We start from the raw sequence: 24,152 nt of genomic DNA on the forward strand, positions 1-24,152 counted from the left end.
CGGAAGTGGGCTGAGGGCTGCTGTCGTCGTGTCGTCTCTCTCGGGCGGCGGGCGGCTGCGAGTTCCTCTGCGGACATGGGCCACGCCGACGCCCGCCACCCCTGCTCCTCCATCGAGGACGACTTCAACTATGGCAGCTGCGTGGCTTCGGCCAGCGTGTACATCCGCATGGGTAGGTGGCCGCCCCCAGCGCCCCTCGCCCGTCGCGGCCCTGCTGCGCAGTCGGCCCCGGAGGCGGATTTCCGGGTTCCCGCGCGGGCGCCGCCCGGCCGGCTCCGAGGGCGCTCCGGTGTCCGGGGTTCCGGGGAGAGCCCTTCCGGCCGCCGTCGCTCCGGTCGAGGCCGCGCCTCCGCACCGCGGGGTCCACGGGAGGTGGCCCGGCGGGGCCTCGCCTGCAGCCTCCTCCGCGGTGTAGACGGGGGCGGCCGAGAGCCTCGGCAGCCTCGCTTGGCATCTTTCTTTCTTTTTTTTTTTTTTTAATTTTATTTATTTATTTTCCCCCCAAAGCCCCAGCAGATAGTTGTATGTCATAGCTGCACATCCTTCTAGTTGCTGTATGTGGGACTCGGCTTCAGCATGGCCGGAGAAGCAGTGCGTCGGTGCGTGCCCGGGATCCGAACCCCGGGCCACCAGCAGCAGAGCGAGGGCACTTAACCGCTAAGCCACGGGCCGGCCCATGCATCTGTCAATTAAAAGAAACTAAGGGTCACTTTTGGGTGAAAATGAGTTTGCTGTGTGGTCACCGTGCCGTGCCCTGAAAGGCCGACCGTCCGCTGGGCCGGCTTCGGGCCAGGGTGTGAGGCGTCTCCAGTTTCCGTTCGCCGCCTGTCCGGGTTGTGCGATGGCGGGGGGCGGGGTCCCGCTCTCGTCCGGGTTCCCGGCGGCCCCCGAGCGCGCTGGGCCCGCGGAGGCGGCGGCGGAGGGGGCGCGGGCCCGCGTGCCGGGCCTTGAGTTACTGCGCGGGGCCCGCGGGCGGACGCGGCCTTGAGTCGGAAACGCTCGCCTCCGGGCGTGGAGTCCACGGTCCCGCCGTGGGGCCGGTCCATGGAGAAGCTGCCCCAGGCGGCCTTCCTAGCGGGGCAGCTGGAGGCTGCTCTGGAAAAGGAGCTGTGACGCTTAGATAAACTCATCATCTGGATCGCGCGCCTCTCTGTTTCTGGAATTGAACTTTGAAATTATTTCTGCGAGGGAGATCAGTTTTTTTAATTAAAAGATTTTTTAAACTGTAAAATACACACAACGTGAAAAATTTAGCATCTTAACCATTTTTAAGTGTACAGTTCAGTAATGTTACGTATATTCCCATTGTTGTGCAACCCATCTCCCCAACGATTCCTCTTGCAAAACTGAAACTGGGTGTCGGTGAACCCGCTCTTCGTGTTTCCGCTCGCCCCAGCCCCTGGCAACTGCCATTCTGCTTTCTGTTTTATGAAGTTGGCCATTCTAGATACCTCATATAAGTGGAATCATACAGTATTTGTCTTTTTTTGTGACTGCCTCATTTAAATTAGCACGTTTTCAGGGTGCATCCGTTATGTAGCATGTGACAGACTTTCCTTCCTCTTTAAGGCTGGGTAATATTCCGTTGTATATACAGACCACATTTTGTTTATCCATTCATTTGTGGGTGGACATGGGTTGCTTTCACCTCATTGTGAATGATGCTGCTGCAAACATAGGTGTATGAATATCTCTTAGGGACTCCGCTTTCAGTTCTTTTTTTTTTTTTTAATTTATTTATTTTTTCCCCCCTAAAGCCCCAGTAGATAGTTATATGTCATAGTTGCACAGCCTTCTAGTTGCTGTATGTGGGACGCGGCCTCAGCATGGCTGGAGAAACGGTGCGTCGGTGTGCGCCCGGGATCTGAACCCAGGCCGCCAGCTGCGGAGCGCGCGCACTTAACGGCTAAGCCCTGGGGCCGGCCCTTCAGTTCTTTTGAATATAGACCCAAAAGTGTAATTGTTTGATCCTATGTGTTTTAATGAAAAACCTCATTTTTTCCCCTTATGAGTAGGGAAAAAATCAGTTCTTCCCCCTGTGTTTCTCCTGTACTACTCACACAGAACGCTTAACTTCTGACAAGTCTGGTCACCAAAAGCGTGGGGGGTTTTCCCCACACCAAGCAGTTCTCCACACCTGCTGAACGTCCTACAATTTAACTCAGTTCTGACACTAGTAGCAGATCGTATCAGGTCCCACAAGTTAAGGACTCAGTCCCACAAGCCTGCTCCACTCCACTTCAGATGCCAAATGCAAGTAGTAGGTCCCCAGGTTGCCTACAATTTCCATCAGACTTGTCTACAAATTGGAGGTTCCCAAGACCCCCTCCTTGGGTTTGGCTAATGTGCTGGAGCGGCTTGCAGAACCCAGGGAAGCACGCACTTACCTTTACTAGTTTATTAAAGGATGTGATAAAGGATACAGATGAACAGCCAGATGAAGTGAGACGTAGGCTAAGGTCTGGGAGGGTCCTGAGCACAGGAGCTTCCGTCCCCGTGGAGTGTGAGTACATCACCCCCCCAGTATTTGGATATGTTCACCAACCTGGAAGCTCCCCAAACTTCATACTGTTGGGATTTTATGGAGGCTTCATCATGTAGGCATGATCAATTATTAACTCCATTTTCAGTCCTTCTTCCTTCTCAAGAGAATGGGGGGCCTCGACGAAAATCTCAAGGTTCAAATCATGGCTTGGTCTTTCCCATGACCAGCCCTCATTTGGGAACCATCCAGGAGGCCACCGGAGTCTCCTCATTAGAACAGAAGACACTGCTATCACCAGGAAATGACAAGGGTTTCAGGAGCTCTGTGCCAGGAACCGGGGCCAGAGACCAGTATACATTTCTTGTTTTCTCACACTGTAGTAATTGTATTTTTAATTTTTTGAGGAACCACCGTAGTGTTTTACATAGCAACTGCACCATTTTATATTGTCACCAACATTGCACAAGAGTTCCAGTTTCTCCACATCATCACCAATACTTGTTTTTTTCTGTTTTTTTGAAAGTAGCCATTCAGATGGGTGTGAGATAATACCTTATTGTGGTTTTGATTTGCATTTCCCTAATAATTACTGATGTTGAACATCTTTTCATATACTTCTGTGCCATTTGTATATCTTCTTTGAAGAAATGTTATTCAAGTCCTTTGCCCATTTTTTTAAATGGACTTTATTTTTAAAGGAGTTTTAGGTTCACAGCAAATTGAGTAGAAAGTACAGAGTTCCCTTATACCCCTGCTCCTACACACACATAGCCTCCCCCACTATCAACATCCTGTACCAGAGTGGTAAATTTGTTACAATCCATGAACCTAGATTGACTCATCATTATCACCCAAAGTTCATAGTTTATATTAGGGTTCACTCTTGATGTTGTACATTCTGTGGGTTTTCACAACTGTATAATGAGATCCACCATTACAGTATCGTACAGAATAGTTTCACTGCCTTAAAATCCTCTGCGCTCTGCCTGTTCATCCCTCCCTTCCACGAACCCCCTGGCAACCACTGATCTTTTCACTGTCTCCAAAGTTTTGCCTTTTCTGGAATGTCATATAGTGGGAATCATGCAATATTTAGTGTTTTCAGATTGACTTCTTTCACTTAGTAATATGCATTTGAGAGTCCTCCGTATCTTTTCATGGCTTGATAGTGTATTTCTTTTTAGCACTGAATAATATTCCAATGTCTGGATGTACCACAGTTTATCCATTCACCTACTGAAGGACATCTTGGTTGCTTCCGAGTTTTGGCAGTTATGGATAAAGGTGCCATATAAACATCCATGTGCAGGTTTTTTGTGGACTTGTTACTTTTTTTCCTTTTTATTCCTTCAAATAGCTTTATGGAACATCTTTCCATATCTTTGTGAATTTCTCCAAGGATTGCTCTAGGATAAATTTTTGTGTGTGTGTGTGAGGAAGACCAGCCCTGAGCTAACATCCATTGCCAGTCCTCCTCTTTTTGCTGAGGAAGATTGGCCCTGGGCTAACATCTGTGCCCATCTTTCTCCACTTTATATGGGACAGTGCCACAGCATGGCTTGACAAATGGTGCGTCGGTGCACACCTGGGATCCGAACCTGCGAACCCTGGGCTGCCGAAGCAGAGTGCGCGCACTTAACCACTACGCCACCAGGCCAGCCCTAGGATAAATTTTTAGAAGTGAAATTATAGGGTCAAAAGAGTATATGCATTTTAAATTCAACTATCCTCCAAAGAGATTGCACCCGTTGGCTCTTCAGCAAACAATATATGAGGGTACCTCTTCTGTACCCTCACCAACACTGAGTATCATCAAACTTTTTAACATCTGGCAATCTGGTAGATCAGGGGTTGGCAAACATTTTCTACAAAGAGCAAAATAGTAAATATTTTCAGCTTTGTGGGACCATAGGGTCTCTGTTGCAACTACTCAGCTCTGCCATTATTGTGCAAAAGCAATTGTAGAGGATAGATAAATGAGAGAGTGTGAAAGTGCCCAATGAAATTTTACTTACAGAATGGGTGGTGGGCTGGATTTGGCCCATGGGCCATAGTGTGCTGACTCTTGTGGTAAAAAATGTTATCTTGTTTTAATTTGCATTTCTTTAGTTATGTGAGTGAAGGTGAGCATTTTTCTTCATTTACAAAACTTTCCTGGGCTCTGTACTGATATTAGGGATATAGCAGTGACCAGAATATTTCAGTCCTCAATAGTTGTTATTTGGAAGGGGAGTGGGGGGTGACAGACCCTAAAAAGGTAAGCAAATAAGTAGACTACTAGCTGTGATAAATTCTCTGAAGAAAAGAAACAGTGATGGAATAGAGACTAGGATTTAGAGTGGCAGCTATTTTCTTTTTGGTGAGGAAGATTGGCCCTGAGCTAACATCTGTTGTCAATCCTTCTCTGTTTTGTATGTGGGACACCACCACAGCATGTGGCTTGATGAGCAGTGTGTAGGTCCGTGGGTGGGACCTGGGCCTGAGAACCCTAGGCCGCTGAAGCGGAGTGCATGAACTTAACCATTACACCATCTGGCCTGCCCTAGAGTGGCAAGTATTTTAGTTAAGGAATGGTCAAGGAAAGAGCTCTTAAAGGAGATGGCAGCTGTTTTGTATGAGAAAGAGCGAGTCAGGTGTATTAATTATCTATTGCTTTATAAAAAATTACCTGCCCAATTTAGTGGCTTAAAACAACAAATAGTTATTTCTCACACTGTTACTGAGAGTCAGGAATCTGGGAGAGGCTTAGCTAAGTGATTCTGGCTCAAGGTGTCTCATGAGATTCCCCTGCGATTTGTGCTGGGGCTGCACTCACCTGAAGGCTTGACTGGGCTGGAGGATCTCTTTCCTGGAAATCTCACTCATGTGGATATTGACAGAAGACCTCAGTTCCCTGCCACGTGGCTCTCTCCATAGGCTGCTTAACTGTTCCCATGGCCTGGCAGCTGGCTTCCCCCAGAGCTGGTGATCCGAGAGAGCAAGGAGGAAGCCACACTATCTTTTATGGCCAAGTTATGGTGCTGACACACACCATGACATCTCCCTTATTTCTGTTCATTAGAAACAAGTCACCAAGTTCAGTCCACACGCAAGGGCAGGGGATTTAGGCTCCAGCTTTTGAAGGTAAGTGTCAGATAATTTACAGGCATATTTTAAACCACCACAGTATTCCTTCTGGCCATGAATTATTTTTCTTTCTTCCACATACAAGCTAAGACCCTCCAAAAGTCTTATCCCATTATAGCACCAGCTCAAAGTCCAGAATCTTGTCATCTAAATCAAATCCTGGCGTGGATGAGGCTCCTTGCGTATAGGTTCCTTAAGTACAGCTCCTCTGAGTACATTTCCCCTCGAAGACTCTGGAACTAAAGAGACAAATTATCTGTCTTCATACCACTTCATTAGGCACATTTTCTACTTTCCATGTTCCCACAGGTGACAGTGTTGCTAAATTTTTTGCCAGTACGTAACAAGGATTCTCTTCCCGCCAGTTTCATAAGGTTTTTCTTCACATTCCTTTCAGCCGTGACCCACAGCCTCCTCAAAGGCATCATCCTTCTACAAGCAGTTTCTTTAAGCCTTTTTGAGTTTTCACCTCTAAACCCTGCCAGCTTCTACTCACTGCCTGATTCCAAAGCCTCTTGCAGATTTTAGGTTTTTGCCATGGCAGCACCCCGCTTCCACCTGCCAAAATCCGTGTTAGCTCTCTGTTGTACTCACAAATTACCACAGAACGTAGTGGTTTGAATAAAGATTTGTTGTCAGTCTGTAAGAGTCAGGTATCTGAGTATTCTAGTTCAGAGTTTGTCATAGGTTGTAGTGAGGATGTTGCTGGGCTGCAGTCATCTGAAGGCCTGACTGTGCTGAAGGATATGCCTCTAGGAAGGCTCATTCATTCACGTCACTATTAACAGAAGGCCTCAGTTTCTCTCTGGCTGTTGGCAGGAGACCTCACTTTCCCACCATGTGGATCTTCCCATAGGCCTGTTGGAGTTTCCTCATGACATTGGCAGCTGGCTTCTCTTAGAGCATTTAGTCTCAGTGGGGACAGTATTGCCTCCAAGAGAGTAAAAGTTGGTTCTTTCAGGTGGAGGGCAAAAAAATCTCAGATATTACAATGGTTTGCAGCCTTCCAAAAAGCTGTGGTGTAACCAAATGTACAATATATTTGCGGTATTAAAATTTTATTGAGACACTATTAGGAAAAAAATGTCCAGAAGGCTCTCCTTAGGTGGGCAATAATGAAAAAAAAAAGGTTGAGAAATACTGCCCTGGAGCGAGTGATCTAAGAAAGAGCAAGTCAAGCCATATTGCCTTTTTTTTTATTAAGTTATAATTGACAGGTATTGCCTTTTATAACTCAGTCCTAGAAATAACACATACTGCCACTTCTGCCTTATGTTTTTGTTACAAGTGAGTCACTTGAAGGAAGTGTCAAAAAATTGTGGACATATCTTAAACCACCATTCCATGTAAAGAAAGGTAAGGGCATTTCAGGCAGAGGAAGCTGCAAGGGCAAAGGCCCAGAAGCAGGAAGGATTTGGAATGTTTGGGGAACGCAAAGGTAGCTAGTGTGGGTGAAACATAGTGAGGAGAAGGAAGAGTGGTATGAGGAGGTTGGAAAGGTTCCGTGTCACGTAGGGTCTTGTGTAGACCCCATAGAAGCTTCTAAATTTTATTCTGAGTATAAGGGAAACCATGAAAAGAATTTAAGCAGGGACTCACATGATGTGGTTTACTTTACAAAAAGATCACTGTGACAGCTGTGTGGAGAATGGATTGGGACCGTGAGTGGGACAAAAGTGAGAGCAGGAGAAGGCCGCTCCAGTTCCAGGTGAGAGACCGCAGACTGACTGGGGAGGTAACAGAGGAGACCAAAGAGGTGGACGTGTTCTGCTTTGCAAGTGGAAGCTGCAGTAGTTGCTGACGGATGGGGAAAAGGGAAGGGAATCAGAGGTGACGCCTACATTCTTGGCTTGGGGGGTGTTGGTGCTCATTACTGATGAGAAGACTGAGAGAGGACCGATTTGGGTGGAAATGAAGAGGTCCTGTTTTGGCCATGTTAAGTTTGAGTAGAAAGGGGAGAAATAAAAATAGAAAGGGTTGGAAGGTAGAAGGGGAGAAATCAGGATTCCAAAAAAATTTGAAAGATATTGCAGTTTGGCTAGGTTCTTTTCATATTGGATCTTTTATTTTTCCCTGTGAGTATATCCTTTGCCACTTTTTATATTAGTTATTCAAAATGGGTGTCAAATGTTGCCTTTTCTTGGGATTTGATTTAAACTCCCTTTTTTAAAGAGTATAGAAAAGTTGTGATCTAGAATATCTATGTAAGGATTATTTTTATGATGAATTTATTCGCTTAGCACAGGTTTCTTTTTTTTTTTTAATTTTTATTTATTTATTTTTGCCCCCCAAAGCCCTCGTAGATAGTTATATGTCATAGCAGCACATCCTTCTAGTTGCTGTATGTGGGACGCGGCCTCAGCATGGCGGGAGAAGTGGTGCGTCGGTAGCACAGGTTTCTTTAAAATTTTTTCTATTATAAAAGTAACAAATATTTATTGGTGATATATAAAAAACACAGATTAGCAAAGAACTGAAGATGAATATCATCCTCAGTCATACTGCCCAGAGAAAACCATTATTACCAGCTTGGTGTATGTCTTTTCTTCCAGTCCTGTATTATATATGCACTTGGGCACACACATCTATACAAATACACATAAACACACTGTTTTGAACTGTAGAACAATTCCATAAAATGATAAGGATTAACATTAACTTTCACTGTTTAATTGAGAATATATGTTATATGGAATGGGTTTGAGGTATGTGAGGTATCTAATAGGGCATCAGAAATAAAGAATGTGATTATTTTTGCAGTCCAGAAAATCCCTTGGGGTAATACGGTTTGCCCCTTGGTTTAGTAATTAAATTGGCGGAAAGCTTGCCCAAGGCACATTGTCCATGGCAGTAATATATTCTTTTCTCTGCTTTTGTGAAAAAAGTGGAAATGACACAAAGCATGCAGACCTCAGGGCCTTTTTAAGAAAGTGAATTGTAGGTCTGTTGTGGAGATTAGCACTATTTATCTCCTTTTGGTTCAAGATGTGTACTCACGGCTAGGCCAAAATACAACTGACACTCACTGTTACTGTGAGTCATTGGTTAATTAGATGTTCAGTAAAACCTGTTTAAGACATTAGGAAAGGGTCCCAGAGGGAAACATTGATTAAGATTTAATTTGGGCACACTCCAAAATGAAACAGTTTTTGGAGTGTGCCCAGAACCAGAGTGACCTTAAGCTTTGTGAGGGTTTCAGCGAGGTTCTGAAACAGTGCAGATTTGCAAATGGATTAGCCTAATCAAGAAGTTCAGGTTGAAGACATGGAAAATCGTCTCTCATGACCAAGTTAGTTTAGCATAAAAATATAATTAATAGTGAAGATATAAAGTGTAAAACCATCAGTTAAATCTCTCCTCTATGATTAATAGTTTCCTTGCATCGGAATTGCAATGGAAGAGGGTGTTCTTCCTGTATAGAAGTTCATTGAGATGGTATTGAGTTTGGGGCTGGGCCGATGTTTGTGTGGCCTCCTTAAACCAGCTTCTTTGATGTTATTGTTTGTGAATTAATTAGAATAAAGTGATTTTCTTCCAAAAAAAAAAAAAGATTTAATTTGGGGGCATTTTAAGGATTAAATCTTTAGTATTTATGAAAATCCCCTTATTCTTATAAAATATTTATTTTATTATTTGATATTTAGCTGACATGCCATCAAAGCACTTCATCCTTCCTTGGGAAGCCAGGTCTTTAGTAGGAATTTTTTTCAAAAGAAACATTTATCATATGAGCATTGTCATGAGAGGCAAGAGACAATTTCACATCTTCTTTTGTTGGGTAAAAGTCGTTCCACACTGTTTTTATTGCCTGCCTAAGCACAATGCTCGATGTAAGTTATGTGGCTCCGTTATTGGTTCAGATTAATACCTTTTCTCTTCCCTGACTGACAAAAGTCACCTTTCATTAATTCAATGTAAATTTACTCAAAAATAAAATTCAGTGAGTATTTATTCTGTGCCATCCACTTGGCTGGGTGCTGGGGTGTGAAAATGAATGAGACATGCTCCCTGTTATTAGGGAGCTTTTGAAGAACAAGCAGACTTAGCAATTATAAAATAAAATGATCCCAAGGGAACATTTAGAGTCCCTTGGGAACATGAAGAGAAACATTTAATTCAGACTGGAGAACTGAGAAAGGCTGAATGTTGAAAGACTGTTAGCATTTAGCTAAGGGAGAGGGGACAAGGATGTTGTTATCAGTATGTGTACATAGAGGAGGTGGGAACTATTGTTAATGTCTTATTTCTGAAGCTGGTGGTGAGCTTGGTGTTCATGGTATTATTTATATCATCTGTATATCAGAAGGTTTTAATAAGTATTTTTTAATCATTAGGCCTTGGAGTTGATATATTGATGTTGATGATAAAATATTCTGAAAGTGAGACTTTCTTACTGTATAGAAACTAGAGGCAGAGGTACTAGAAGTGAAAAATAAAATAGGTGAGAGAAAGTAAGTTTATATATGATTTGCCTTTTAAGGATGTTTCATTTCAGGGAAACTTTTGTACTGCTTAGGAATTAAGATTTCTTTTTTAAATTTATATCTAATTATATCCAACCATAAGCTTTCTATTCTTGCTTTTCAGTTTCGAGATAGATTTGTTCTTCAAAAACGTTCCCTGTTTAATCTTTTGCTTTGTTGTATGCTGCTGTGTACAAATACGTATTTAATACTTTGATTTTATTTTGATGAAAACATTTACATTCTGCCCCATTAACTTAATTTTTTTTAAGCTCATACTTGGAGAATAGTTATCACTTACAGTTTTTGGTTCTTTTGGAAGTTTTCTTTTTTTTAGTTTTAGTTACAGATTACGTTCTTTGGATTAAGAATTAAAATGTAGAAAGAATACATATAAAAATTTAATGTTTCTAAGAAGAAATTTGATCTTGCTGTTCTATGATAAATGCTTAAGAAAATAGTCATGTGTAATTGTTTTCTCTTTCAGCCTTTCTAAGGAAAGTCTATAGCATCCTTTCTGTGCAAGTTCTCTTAACTACAGTGACATCTGCACTTTTTTTGTACTTTGAGTCTATACGGACATTTGTACATGAAAGGTAAGGTCATGAGATGATTCTGAATCATTTTCAGCCACTGCATATGATCAAAAGGGCATATTATAAACAAAGTTCATTTTTATCTATTAACTTTTGAGGTTAGAATGTAAAAAAGTTTCATTAGCTTTTGTAAATGAGATTAGTTTTGTTTTGATAAGGAGAATGTTCTACAACGTGGTATTTACCTCTGAACTTTTTAGCTTACAGTTTCGTAGGGTTAAATCCTCATCTCCTGGAATAGCATTGAGAATTTTTACTTCATGCAGTTTTTTTTTGTCTTATTTTTTTGCTTTTATTAGAATTACGTCCTGTCCTCAAAGCCTGAGACAGTGCTTGAAAAATAAAGGTGCTTAATAAATGTGTTTAATTTGTCTTAGTGTTGGCTCATAAGTAGGATAATTTCACTGACAGGTTTTCAGAGGAGCTCCATATAATTCATCCCTAATTTGTTTAAGATCTGACCTCCAAAATAATTATTTTCATGGCTAAAAGTAATGTAGATTCTTTATATTAAAGGAAAGGAAACATAAAGACTGAATATTTTCTTAGAAGTAGACAGTTTCTATCCTCCCTTCCTCTAGAAAAGGGGAGTCTTGAATCTCTTGGTTTGCTGTTTGGGGTAATGTTCTTTAATTTAACTTACAGCTATATAGTAAATACCCTAAAAAAGTAGTTATAAAATATGTTTATTATTTAACAACTTCTATTTATTGCATTTTAGTTTAAAAAGAAAAACAGTATGCTAGTTGCAAAAATTACTCAGATATGATAGAAGTCCATGAATTAAAAAGGAAAAGTCTTCCCGCTTTGCTGGAGGCTCTTTTCTTTTTCTCCTGATCCTCCCTATTGCACACTCCTCAATTTCCCAGATGGAAAAATAATTTCTTTTGACAGTTTGGTGTGAATCCTTCCAGATCTTTTTCTGTACTTTCACAAACACATAAAATAGATAAATTTTATTAAATTGGATAATATTATTTATGCTGTTTTTTAACTTGAAAATGCTTTTAATTTTATGTCTTTCAGTCCTGCCTTAATTTTGGTGGTTACCTTTGGATCTTTCGGTATGATTTTGGCATTGACTTTAAACAGACATAAGCATCCCCTTAACCTGTACCTGCTTTTTGGATTTGTGAGTACTTTGACAATATCTGTTCCCTTAACATTTGTTCCTGAGTTTTAAATTTATTTGTTTAATTGACTGCATATACTTATAGGGCAGTAGCAGAACAAAATTTGAGTTTTTAAAAAACTAAACTATTTTAGGAAATTACTGGTAATTTTCTAGTCTTTTAGATTTTTAACCTTTGTCAGTTTCAAAGTTTTTTCTGTCAGTATTAGGATGTAGCGGAAAAAATAATGAATTGAAATCACATGACCTAGTTTTGCCACTGTCTGGTTGTGTGACATTGGCTGGGCATTTCGTCTGTCTGTAGTTAAGTTTTCTCATATGTAAAGTGAAAATATTAAAGTAGATTATCCCCGTGATATTTTGACCCATAATATTCTGTGATTTTCTTGGGAAAAAACAATATTGTGGCCTTAATTTCATAGATCTTAAGTTGAAACCTTTATGATTTAACTCAGTGTTATTCTTATCACATCACTCTTTTCTTTGAAAGGACCATTTTGCTCAGTTGATATGCTTCACTTACTTGTTTCAAAATCGTAGTTGGGAGAACTGAACTTTAAGTCATGTTTGTTGAGATATTTGTGAAAATTAAAACCCAATTACTACCTATAAAAACTGAATCTTAGAACATGACCAGAATGAGTTGGTAAGGCTCAAGTTATATATTTTAAAAATTATTTTTCCTCTTCTCATATCTAATATGACTTTGGGTTCTGACCTAAATATTTACTTCAAAACACTGCAAACTAATATTAAGAATATTTAGTCAAACAAGAGTGAAAATGCTCTTTATCAGGTTAAAATGCTTTCAACTAAAGAAAGTTTGTGAATTCTGATAGCAAGTTGATGTTAATAAGATGAAAGAAAAGCTCATGACTTTGGAGCTTTTAGGAAAGGTTATTCATTTTAAATCTTAAGGTCTTTTGTGTGCCAGGGATCAGTACCCTAATCCAAATTATCTCAAGTAGCAAGGAGTTTATTTTAAGGTTATAAGAGCTTGGGAACCCACCAACCCAAACCCACCAGGCCTCAAGAAGAAAAGGAACTAGAGAAAGTTTCTACAAATAAAGCTGCTGTAGGAAATTCAACAGCAAGAGTTTGTGGTCTCTTCTTCCTTCTTCCATTACATCTCTTCTCTACCTTACATCTGTCCTCATATGTGGTTTTTTTCCTTTACTCTCTTTAGTTCTTATATGGCCCATTGTGGGCACTTATGTGGTTCATTAACCTTTGAGCTTTAGCTCCTGCTGCCTGCTTCATTCTCAGAGTTTAGATTCCTGAGTGAGAAAGAATTCGATTGGCACAGCTTATCATTGGCACAGGTCACACTGTAGATTGTTAGCCAGTATATGGGTTGGCACATATATTGGCTTAGATGCCAGCCCCTGGCCCAGTCATCTGTGTCCGAGGAGAGAGGGAGGAGGCGCAAAAAGAAGCAGCATCGTGTAGAGTTCCCGTTCAGCTGTGTGTGCAGCCAGCCTCCTTTCAAAGACTAGGATTGATTTCTGTGTGGGAAAAGGGTGTGGACCAACTTTTGTCCCCCAGGAAGAGGACCCACTAGAAAAGCATTAGCCAGATGCTTATGGGCAAGATGGTCATTTAACTGCCGCAACTATTGAGCATTCCCATAGCTAAAATGGTTCAACAAATAAGGAAGCATGTAAAAGGCATTTCAGATTACTCAGAGACCTCTGATTAGGTTATTTTGTCCTGCTCCCCCCAAATAAGCAAGGAGATGGATCTTACCTTGCCTTATGAGGCATGTCTGTGTGTGTGTGAGTGTGTGTGTACACACACATTGAAAAGGGGGCGTTATTTTGGGATGGTGGTGTGTTTTCCTAGTCTTATTTTTTCTCCTGTTTGTACTGTCCTGTTTCCTTCAGATACTTAGTATGGGGTAGGATTTCTTACCTAAAAGCATGTTACAGATGTCAAGAATGTAGTGTAGTCATATTGCCCAGAAAAAATATTTCCATCATCTTTTGCTACCACTTCCTTGACACTACCAATAACATTATAACAAAATATGGCAGTGGCTTCATTGCCTGTGCATGTCTGTACAATTTCTAATCCCATTTCTGCTCTTGTTCTGATGATTTCTTGATTTCAGGTTGGGGAGGGTTTAGGGATGCTTCCACTGGGAGTGTGGTTACACAGCCACTGCCGTTCCTTCTGGCTTTGCCTTTATGATACGGTCTGTCAGATGGTTGATAAAATCTAACTAGAGTAAGCATATAAAACAAAACAAAGATATGTCGTTAAGGGGAAAGAGCTAGAGGATAAGGCTTAATATCCCTAAATCTTTTATTTAGGATATGAGTTCAACTACTTGTGACGTGGCTTAAACAATGACAAAATAACGGGGGCTTAAACAAGATGGTTTATTTCTCTCTCATGTAAAAATCCGAATGACTGTGGGCTCAGGCACCTGCATTCCTCAAGTGTTGCATGGTATAACATAGCTCACTGCTATATTCACAGTCTATCCAGTTATTTTAAAAAATGAGAGGAGAAAGGGGAGAGCAAGCCTCTTTGCTTTGAGAAGTTGCACACTTCTCTACTCACATTCTATTGGCTAGAATAGAGTCTTATGACCAGATCTAGCTGCAAGGGAGGCTGAAAAGTGTCGTTTAATCTGTTTAATGTTTAATGTGTCCGAGTAAGACTTCTGTTACTAGGGAAGAGATAATGAATATTAGGAGACGGTTGCAAGACTTTGCCACACCAAAGTACTACCTAAATATTTTATTCTTCCTGTGTTTGTTTGAGATATTGGGGTTTTTATAAATTTTCACATGATTTGCAGTTTCATTTTTATTTGTATTAGAGTGAGAAAAATAGAATTTTCTATATCATTTCTATAATCTTCCTGTTACAGATATGAAAACTAGTTAGAGTTTAAGGAGTGATGGCATCACAATTAGAATCTAAATACTCTCAGTACATTGAGGTCTTGGTTTCATTATGGTGGGCTTTCTATTTGTCCCATATGCTTCACAAGGCTTCTCTGAAGCTGAAATGAGATCGTGCACGTGGAATCACATTGAACTCCTAGAAATTAGAACATGTACATGACATAGTACACATTTTATGTGCATTTGTGTAATTTCAGTTTCTTTTTTGTAGACTCTGTTGGAAGCCCTGACTGTGGCCTTTGTTGGTAAGCCATTATTGTGCTTCTCTATGTTACAGTAACTTTTTAATATGGAAAAATCTTTTGGGTAAAAAGGTGTTTGGGGCTAAGGCTTAACATCATGGAATGTCATATTTCAAAAATATGGCATAGGATGAAGAACTCCTAAAATACAAGCAAAAATTAAATGTTTATATTTTACATAGTTCAGCTGAGCTTTTCAACGCAAGTAGAAAAGAATTAGGAAACAATAAGACTGGAGAACAGTATTCATTTGTGTTTGCCCATTTGTAAAAATAAGACAACCATAGCTAATCTTTTCCCTAATTTAAAGGGATCTTAGAGAACCGGAAACAGGTTTTGAGCCATGTACTTTCATCACGTGGGCTCAGCCTCTCGAAGTACCTGCACTGAATTGTGCTCTATTATTATATCTCCCTGTATTTCATCAAACGGCACCTCAAGAAACAGTGGTAATTTCTGTTTTGTATTTGGTGTTAAATATGTTTTTGAAAGGAAGTGTCTGTTATAATTACTTGATGTACCCCATGTAATGCTTCAACTAAAAAATTTCATGACTTACTAACAATAAAAATTCTGATTCTCTCAAAATGATTAACCTGGTGTACCAAAAAGGTCAGAATTAACTGTTACTCTCAATAACAGTAAATTGTTAATCCTTATGGTTAATGTATTTGTCTCTTCCTATTTTGTCATTACTGTTTTTAACCTTCCTATGCCAGTTTTATTGAATCTATGTGTTGTTTGTAATCCATCTCTTCCTTTTTTAAAGGAATCAGAATATAAGTAAATAATCACTACTAAAATAAATAGGATTGAAATTTCTCAACATAGAAGTATTTTTAATATTTACTTATTATTAGCATTATTATCTATTGTTACTTTCTATAGATGTTATTATCAAGTTCGTCTCTGCCCTCCCCGGCTCCCACCATTTATAAGGGATGTAGGAGAGAGATTTATTTCAGTGTCATTGGAATTGGGGGTAGAAATACATAGGTGGAATAATCTGAGAACATCATTTACTTCATTGATCAGATATCTTTTCCAGATAATCTTATAGTGAAATTACTGACAAGAAGCAGGTATTTTCATGTTTTATCTTTTCTGTGTTCACCTTCCTAATCTTGTAATGGCATAAATAGAGAAATTCCAGTAATGTAGCAACTAGGAATGGAAAGAAGTTGGATAATTAATCCTGAAAAATTAAAAATTTACTTAAGTGGTTTGGGTTCAAAGCACTTAACTTCCTTTAAATAAAGAGGGTATAATTTAGCATTCTGTTAAAATGTTAAGCAGTTGTATTACAATAGCCATACAGTAGTCAATCCAGATGGTTGTTCTAAAATTACAGAAGAGAATTTGGTATATATTCAGTAAACCCCCAGTAATGTACTCCAAGATAATGTAGATTTGGGTATGAAGCAATTAGTGGTAGGTTTCTGTTCTCTGCAGGGTTGGTGAATGGCACGTAACCCCAGACAGCCTCAATGTTTTCCTTGCCCAGTTTTTTTTATTTGGGCTGATGAACTGGATATGCAGTTAACCAGCTGATTACTAGAATTGCTGTTACTGTCCAGGAGTTCCCAGCCAGCCACAGGACCCAGAATCATCCCTACTGATATCTCAGTTAAGATGGACAGTCACCACAGAGGGTGATAGACTGCAGCGGGGACAGGGATGGGTGAGAATCATGCCCCCGTATCCCCTAGCTCCCAGCTGGCTGGATGTGTCCTCTCTCTCCATCATTTCTTTAACTTCATAATAATGTGACCTCCTATTTCGTTTGAATGAATATTTTGGAGCCTGTTTATTGCATTATGGGTGTGGTTTTACTGTACCAGTATCCAAGGCTGAATAAGGAATCTTTTCATAATTGTTTTTACTGGCAAATAGTACAGGAGAAAATAAAGCATTTCTGTTAAATGCCAGAAAAAAGGTGTTTTGTAATGAATATGCTTATATGCATTTTTAATCACTGTTTTGTAATTTTACAGTTACTTTCTATGATGTACATATTGTTCTACAAGCTTTTCTACTGACAACTGCAGTATTTCTTGGTTTGACTGTATATACTCTACAATCTAAGAGAGATTTCAGCAAATTTGGAGCAGGGTAAGTTATATGTTCATGGCTATGATAAATATATTTAATATTATGTGTAGTTTTGAGAGAAGTGCTATCTGTTAGCTTTGGATACTGCCTTGTAAAATGGAGGGTAATGAGAGGTCCTGTCTTTGAGTGTCAGGGCCAGGACCTACTCTCCCAGAACATACAAGGAGATGGAAAGTGGCTTTGAGTCATTTGCTTCATCTCTATATTGAAAGGGAAGTGAATGCCTTTCTAGAGTGTCTAGGCCTGTATGCTTTGTGAATGGTATGGAATTGACCTAAATTATTTGGGTCTTTGTTTTAACATAAATGTTACCAAAATCATCCACATCTTTGTGGCAAACACAAGGTAATTGACCTGGGTGTTAGAGATGTCTGCGTGAACTTTAAAACCTTTTTGATCCATCTGAGTTAACCTGTATCTTTTTTCAAACCTGTAAATATATGGAATGATCCTTTTTATATTAGGATAATGGTACTGTGTTGCCCTCACCTGTTAAGAATGCATAGACTCTTTTCTAAGCTCACAATGGCTTCCTGTTGGCACATAATCACCCAACCATTTTCTGTTCTTTTTCCTGTTACAACACTAAAAATTTACAAAAGTCTACTGTTGCAAAACTTTCTTTCCTCCCCATTTTTTCCCCTGGTAATGCAGATTACCAGAAATCTCTACTGGGCTAAAATATAGTTGTTCAGCCAACACTGACGATTGCACAAGATGCTTAAATAGTTGTATTAGAATGGAGATCGATTTAGGGAGAGGCACCATTGTTTTTCATTTCCTTTTGTGTGTTCGTGTGGGGGGATGTTTCATACATATTTGTGTGGTATATATGATGAAAGATTTTCTCCCTGCTGCTTCTTTCCATCTCAATCTCCAGCTGTGCCCCACCCTCCCATCCATTCTAGCATAGTCTCTAGAACTCCTGTTCTGGTAAACAATCTCCCCTATATTTCAGCCTCTGTGTGATATATTCTTTCTTCCTTATCTCAGCTGAAACTTGATTCCTCCCTGAGAACACTGTTCTCTAGCTGCTTATTCTCCCATACCCTGTATAGTTTGGTGGGGTGTTACTGTTGAAAACTGCTTCAATCCTCTAGTACTACTTTCATTATTCCTTCAGCATGGTGCAAATTCATTCCTTTAAGGCCTATGCTGTCTGGCTGTGCCCTTCCTACCCTTCCTCATCACTGTCACTGATTCCCTTTTTGGTCAAGCCTCCCTCATTCTTCGAAGACTTGAGCATTGAACCACATGTTAGGTCGGTCCATCACCTTAGCTTCTCGATATCCCTGGACCTTTTCTGCTTCAGCAACTTTCATCTCCCTGCCATGGCCACGTTGTGAACCTCGTCATCACTAGGGACTGTTCTATCGTTGAAATCTTAAATGCCAGTGTTCCCACTTTCTTTCTTCAACCTTCTATCATTCTAGCTCTCTCATTTCTTTACTCCCATGATACCTATCTACTATGCCTGTTCTTCACCTACTGCTATTGTTGTAATAAACTGTCCTTCATCTCAGACCTAGGAGTCTCATGTCTTCTACCTAGTATCCATGAAACTGCCAGGCTAACTTATTAGTTTGCAAGTAGGGTAAAATCTCAGATGCTTTACAGTTCTTAATACCACCTTCCCCATACTCCTTGGTGAAGAAGCTTTGGAGTTCCCCTAGGGTGTAAGTATGAAAAAAGCAAGTCCTGGAGGATCTATACTGTGAGGTGGCTTGATACTTCATTCTAACGTAGGTATGCCAGATGTATCCTAAGAAATTTTGTGGTCATTCCAGCAAAAGAACTGAGAGCTGGTATCTCATCATGCCCTCAATTCAGCAAACTGGATTATAATACTATGTATATTTAATTCTGTTGTTGTTAAAGAACATATTTTGTATGATTTCAGTTCTTTTGCATTCATTGAGATTCATTTTATAATATCTTGGTAAATGTTCTTTGTGCACTAGAAGAGAATGTATATTTTGCTGCTGTTGGATGAGTGTTTGATAAATGTCAATTAGGTCAATTTAGTTGATAGTGTTGTTCAAGTCTTTTGTATGCTTACTAATGTTCTGCCTACTTTTTCTATCAATTAATGTGAAAGTGGTGTTAAAATCTCCAACTACAAGTATGGATTGGTTGGTTTCTCCTGTCAGTCCTATAAGTTTTGCTTCATGTGATTTGAAACTCTGTTTTTAGATGCATAAACATTTAAGATTATGTCCTCTTGATGACCCATTTATCATTATGATGTGGTTATCTCTGGTAATAAATCTTGCCCCTAAACTCTTATTTTGTTATTATAGCCACCCTGGCTTTCTTTTGATTGTGTAGCATGGTATATCTTTTTCCATTGTTATATTTTTAGCTTATTTGTGTCTCTATAGTTAAAATGGTTTTCTTGTAGGCAACATATGGTTGGATCTTGCTTTTTTATTCAATCTGACCATCCCTCCCATTAATTGGTATGTTTAGACCATTTACATTTAATGTGATTATTGATATGGTTGGGTTTAAGCCTACTATCTTGCCATTTGTTTTCTTTCTGTTTGTCCTATCTGTTCTTTGTTCCTTTATTCCTCTATCCTTCCCTCTTTTGGATTATTTGATTCCATTTATCTCCTTTATTGGTTGTTAGCTGACAACTTCTAAATAGAAGTTGTTCTAGATTTTATAGTATATACATCTTTAAATCATCATAGTCTATCTTCAAATAACATACCATTTCATATATAGTATACTTACATCTCCTCTCCCCTACCTTTGTGCTATTGTTGTCATAACTTTTAGTTCCACATATGTTCTGAACCTCATAATACATTATTATTTTTGCTCTAAACATTAAATTATCTTTGGAAGAGATTTAAAAAAATAGATGAAGTCTTTTATGTTCACCCACATATTTACCATTTTTGTGGTTCTCCATTTGTTTGTGTAGATCCAAATTTCCATCTAATATTTCCCTTCTGCCTAAGGAATTTCCTTTTAACATTTCTTATAGCGCTGGTCTGTTGGTCTCAGCATTTGTATATCTGAAGAAAATCTTTATTTTACCTTTATTTTTGGAAATATTTTTGCTGGGTATAGGATTCTGTTTTTTTTTTTTTTTTTTCTTGCTTTCAGTGCTTTAAAGAGGTCACTTCACTATATTCTGGCTTGTGTAGTTTTCTGACAAGAAGTCTGCTGTCTTTCTTTTCTTTCTTCCTCTGTATATGTCTTTTATCCCTTAGCTACCTTTAACATTTTCTCAGTAATTCTCAGTAATTTTATTAACATTTTCAGTAATTTGATTATGATATTCTTTGGTGTGGTTTTTTCATGTTTCTTCTGCTTCTTGCATCTGTCAGTTTAAAGTTTTCATCAAATTTGGAACATTTTCAGCTGTAATTTCTTCAACTATTTTAATGTTCTCCCTTCTTTCTCCTTCTGTTGAGACTCCAATTACATATGTTAGGCTTCTTGATGTTGTCCCATAGTTCACTAATGCTCTGTTCATTTTTTTTTCTTTTTTGTCTTTTTCTGTCTGTGATTCATTTTGGTTAGTTTCTGTTGCTGTTTTCAAGTTCAATAATCTGTTCTTCTTCAGTGTCTAATTTGCTATTAATCTCAACCGGAGTATTTTTCACCTGACAAATTGTATTTTTTATCTATGGAAATTTAGTTCAATTTTTGTCTTTTAAAAATATATATCTTCCATTTCTCTCCTCACGATGATGCTTTCCTCTACCTCCTTGAATATATGGAATATTTTTTAATGTCATTGTTACTAATTCTATCATTGTGTCATTTCTGAATTTGTTTCTATTGATTGATTTTTCTCCTTGTTATCATTTGTATTTCCTTGGTTCTTTTGCATGTCTTTATCATTTTTGATTGGATTTTGGTCATTGTAAATTTTACATTGTTGGGTGCTAAATTTTTTTGCTTTCCTTTAAATATCTTTGGCTTTGTTCTTCCAGGAAGCGGTTAAGTTCCTTGGAAACTGTCTGAACCTTTTGAGGCTTGTTTTTAAGCTCTGTTAGGCAGGTCCAGAACAGCTTTTAGTTTAGGACTAATTTGGCCCTGCTATTGAGACAGTGCCCTTCTGAGGACTACTCAAAGCCTCATGTCTTAGGAGGTCTTTGCACTCTGGCTCTGTGTGAATGCAGACCTGGCCCTGTGTGAGCTCTGAGGGTTGTTCGGCCTGCTTCTCTATGGTGGTTCTTTCCCCATCCTTTGTCACTCCCTCACATGTACACATCGATCAGTACGCAGCTAAAGACTTGAGGGGAACCCTCTGTCTATCACCAGAGCTACTAGATGTCTGCATAGCTCTCTCCTCTCTGGATCTTTGCCCTGCAAATTCTAGCCACCTTGGCCTCTCTGACCTCTGAATTCTCATCTCCTCAACTCCAGGAGACTGCAAGGCTCCCCCTGGGTTCCTGTCTACACACTTGCTACCTGGGTCAGCTGTAGAGCTCACCTCTTTGTTTCTCTTATCTAAGGAATCACTGTCCTGTGCTGCTTGGTGTCCAGTGTCTGAAAACTTGTTTCGTATATTTTGTCTGGTTTTTATTTAAGGAAGGAAGGTAAATTTGGCCCCTGTACTTCCTTGTGGCCTGAAGCAGATGTGTATTCAGGCTCCCAAGTCTCATATTTGATAACAAAGGACTGACTTCTTAAGATGTCTTTTGTCATATAATTATACTTTATATATTTAATGCATAATTATATTTTTATATATAAAGGTATGAATGATAACTCATAAAATTATAGCAGTGGCAAATTTATGTGCATAAAAGTAAGTTCTATAATACATCAGAATAAGATAGTACATGGGAAACTTTAATGGATATGCATGTTCACAGAATAACTTGCTATTGTTATTTGGTTTAAAAATGCAATTACATTTCATTTGTTCATGTATATATTTTCTAGAAGTTCTATAGATCTTTGAATTAAAATACTTGTAATGATATTTCTGCTTATATCCATATTTTCTTTGTGTTCCAATTGAAAAGTGTAAAAATGATACTCAACTAGTTTTGTAGACCATAAAAACAAATGTTGAATAGCTAGCTACTCTTTCAATTTCTGGATATTCTGTAGTATTCATTGTATGTTTGTGAATTCTTATATTTCAATTATTCTTTGGAAAATATTAGGATGGATTTATTTCTTCAGAAAATGTTGAATGGGTTTGCCAAGTTTTTTGGTAAGGAACAACATTCTCAATTATTAATACTTTGTTTTTATAGACTGTTTACTGTTTTGTGGATTTTCTGCTTGTCAGGATTCTTGAAGGTAGGTTATTTTAAAATGGTAACTTGAAATATAATTCTGGTCATGTCAATATAAATAATCTAAAAAAGCTGTAAGAGGTACTCGTATGATAGGACACTTAGTTATAATTATCTGGAATATTTGTGTATAGAATGATTATAAAATTATCTTTTAAAAAAATCAAGGGCTTATATTAATCAGTATTGTTGATTGAAAGAAAGATGAATGAACAAATGAGTTAAATTACACAGAAAGAGGCCCTCACTTGTAATTACTAACCTCCAAGTGGCACATATAATTCTGAAAATGAAATATATATATATATTTTTAATACATAATAGTTGTTTATAACATTATATAAATTTCATGTGTACATCATTATATTTTGATTTCTGTATAGATTACATCGTGTTCACCACCCAAAGACTAGTTACAATCCATCACAACACACATGTGCCTAATCATCCCTTTTGCCCCCCGCTTCCCCCCTTCCCCTCTGGTAACCACCAATCCAGTCTCTGTCTCTATGTGATTGATTGTTGTTGTTTTAATCTTCTACTTATGAGTGAGATCATATGATATTTGACTTTCTCCCTCTGATTTATTTTGCTTAGCATAATACTGTCAGGGTCCATCCATGTTGTCACAAATGGCTGGATTTCATCTTTTCTTATGGCTGAGTAGTATTCCATTGTGTATATATACCACATCTTCTTTATCCATTCATCCCTTGCTGGGCACCTAGGTTGCTTCCAAGTCTTGGCTATTGTGTATAATGCTGCAGTTAACACAGGGGTGCATGTATCTTTATGCATTCGTGTTTTTATGTTCTTTGGATAAATACCTAGCAGTGGAATAGCTGGATTGTGTGGTAGTTCCATTGTTAATTTCTTGAGGAATCTCCATACTGTTTTCCATAGTGGCTGCACCAGTTTACACTCCCACCAGCAGTGTATGAGAGTTCCCTTCTCTCCACATCCTCTCCAACATTTGTTGTTTCTTGTCTTGTTAATTATAGCCATTCTGACAGGAGTGAGGTGATATCTCATTGTAGTTTTGATTTGCATTTCCCTGATAGTTAATGATGTTGAACATCTTTTCATGTGCCTGTTGGCCATCTGTATATCTTCTTTGGAGAAATATCCGTTTAGATCTTTTGCCCATTTTTTAATTAGGTTGTTAGTTTTTTTGTTGTTGAGCTGTATGAGTTCTTGTATATTTTGGATATTAACCCCTTAACAGATATATGGTTTGCAAATATCTTCTCCCAATTTTTAGGTTGTCTTTTGGTTTCGTTGATGGTTTCCTTTCCTGTGCAAAAGCTTTTGAAATATATTTTTAAATAATTTATATTTGGAATGTTCCTGTTCAAAGTTAAGTGGGTCATTTAATAGAAAGGAGGATATCCATTGATTCATGCATTCATTCTTTGATCTAGCAGAAGCGAGGGTGGACCTGCTTTGCCTTTTTCTGCTTCTAACATTTGTATTCAAAGTTGTACAGCATTATTAAATATGTATGTAGCATATGTAACTTAAGAGCAAGTAACTTAAGTATTCTTAATACTGTTCTGAACTGTAAACTTATTACTTGAATCTCTTGCCTGTAGTTGTTTTTTTATAGTGAGACATTGGAGTTGGTCTTGGCTGCTCTAGGGGCCCTTCTTTTCTGCGGATTCATTGTCTATGACACACACTCACTGATGCATCGGCTGTCGCCTGAAGAGTATGTATTAGCTGCCATCAGCCTCTACTTGGATATCATCAATTTATTCCTGCACCTGTTGCGGTTTTTGGATGCAGTTAATAAAAAGTGATTGAAAGCA

General features: G+C 38.8%; 1 protein-coding gene across 1 annotated transcript; it reads left to right on the forward strand.

Annotated features, from left to right (window-relative positions):
- TMBIM4 (transmembrane BAX inhibitor motif containing 4) lies at positions 1-24,152 on the forward strand. The gene is made up of 7 exons (XM_004429375.3): positions 1-172; positions 10,562-10,670; positions 11,697-11,802; positions 14,929-14,962; positions 16,954-17,071; positions 22,303-22,348; positions 23,937-24,152. The coding sequence occupies exons 1-7, from the start codon at positions 76-78 to the stop codon at positions 24,141-24,143; spliced, it is 717 nt and encodes a 238-aa protein (XP_004429432.1). The 5' UTR covers positions 1-75; the 3' UTR covers positions 24,144-24,152.

This window comes from Ceratotherium simum, chromosome 17, assembly GCF_057802395.1.
Source record: "Ceratotherium simum simum isolate JZ-2026a chromosome 17, ASM5780239v1, whole genome shotgun sequence".
NCBI lineage: Eukaryota > Metazoa > Chordata > Mammalia > Perissodactyla > Rhinocerotidae > Ceratotherium > Ceratotherium simum.

Excerpts from the sequence above, each read along its gene's own strand:
- TMBIM4 (XM_004429375.3), top strand. The coding sequence starts at position 76 with ATGGGCCACGCCGACGCCCGCCACCCCTGCTCCTCCATCGAGGACGAC. Across the intron at positions 14,963-16,953 it reads CCTGACTGTGGCCTTTGTTG|TTACTTTCTATGATGTACAT; the intron begins GTAAGCCATTAT and ends GTAATTTTACAG. Across the intron at positions 17,072-22,302 it reads TTCAGCAAATTTGGAGCAGG|ACTGTTTACTGTTTTGTGGA; the intron begins GTAAGTTATATG and ends TTGTTTTTATAG.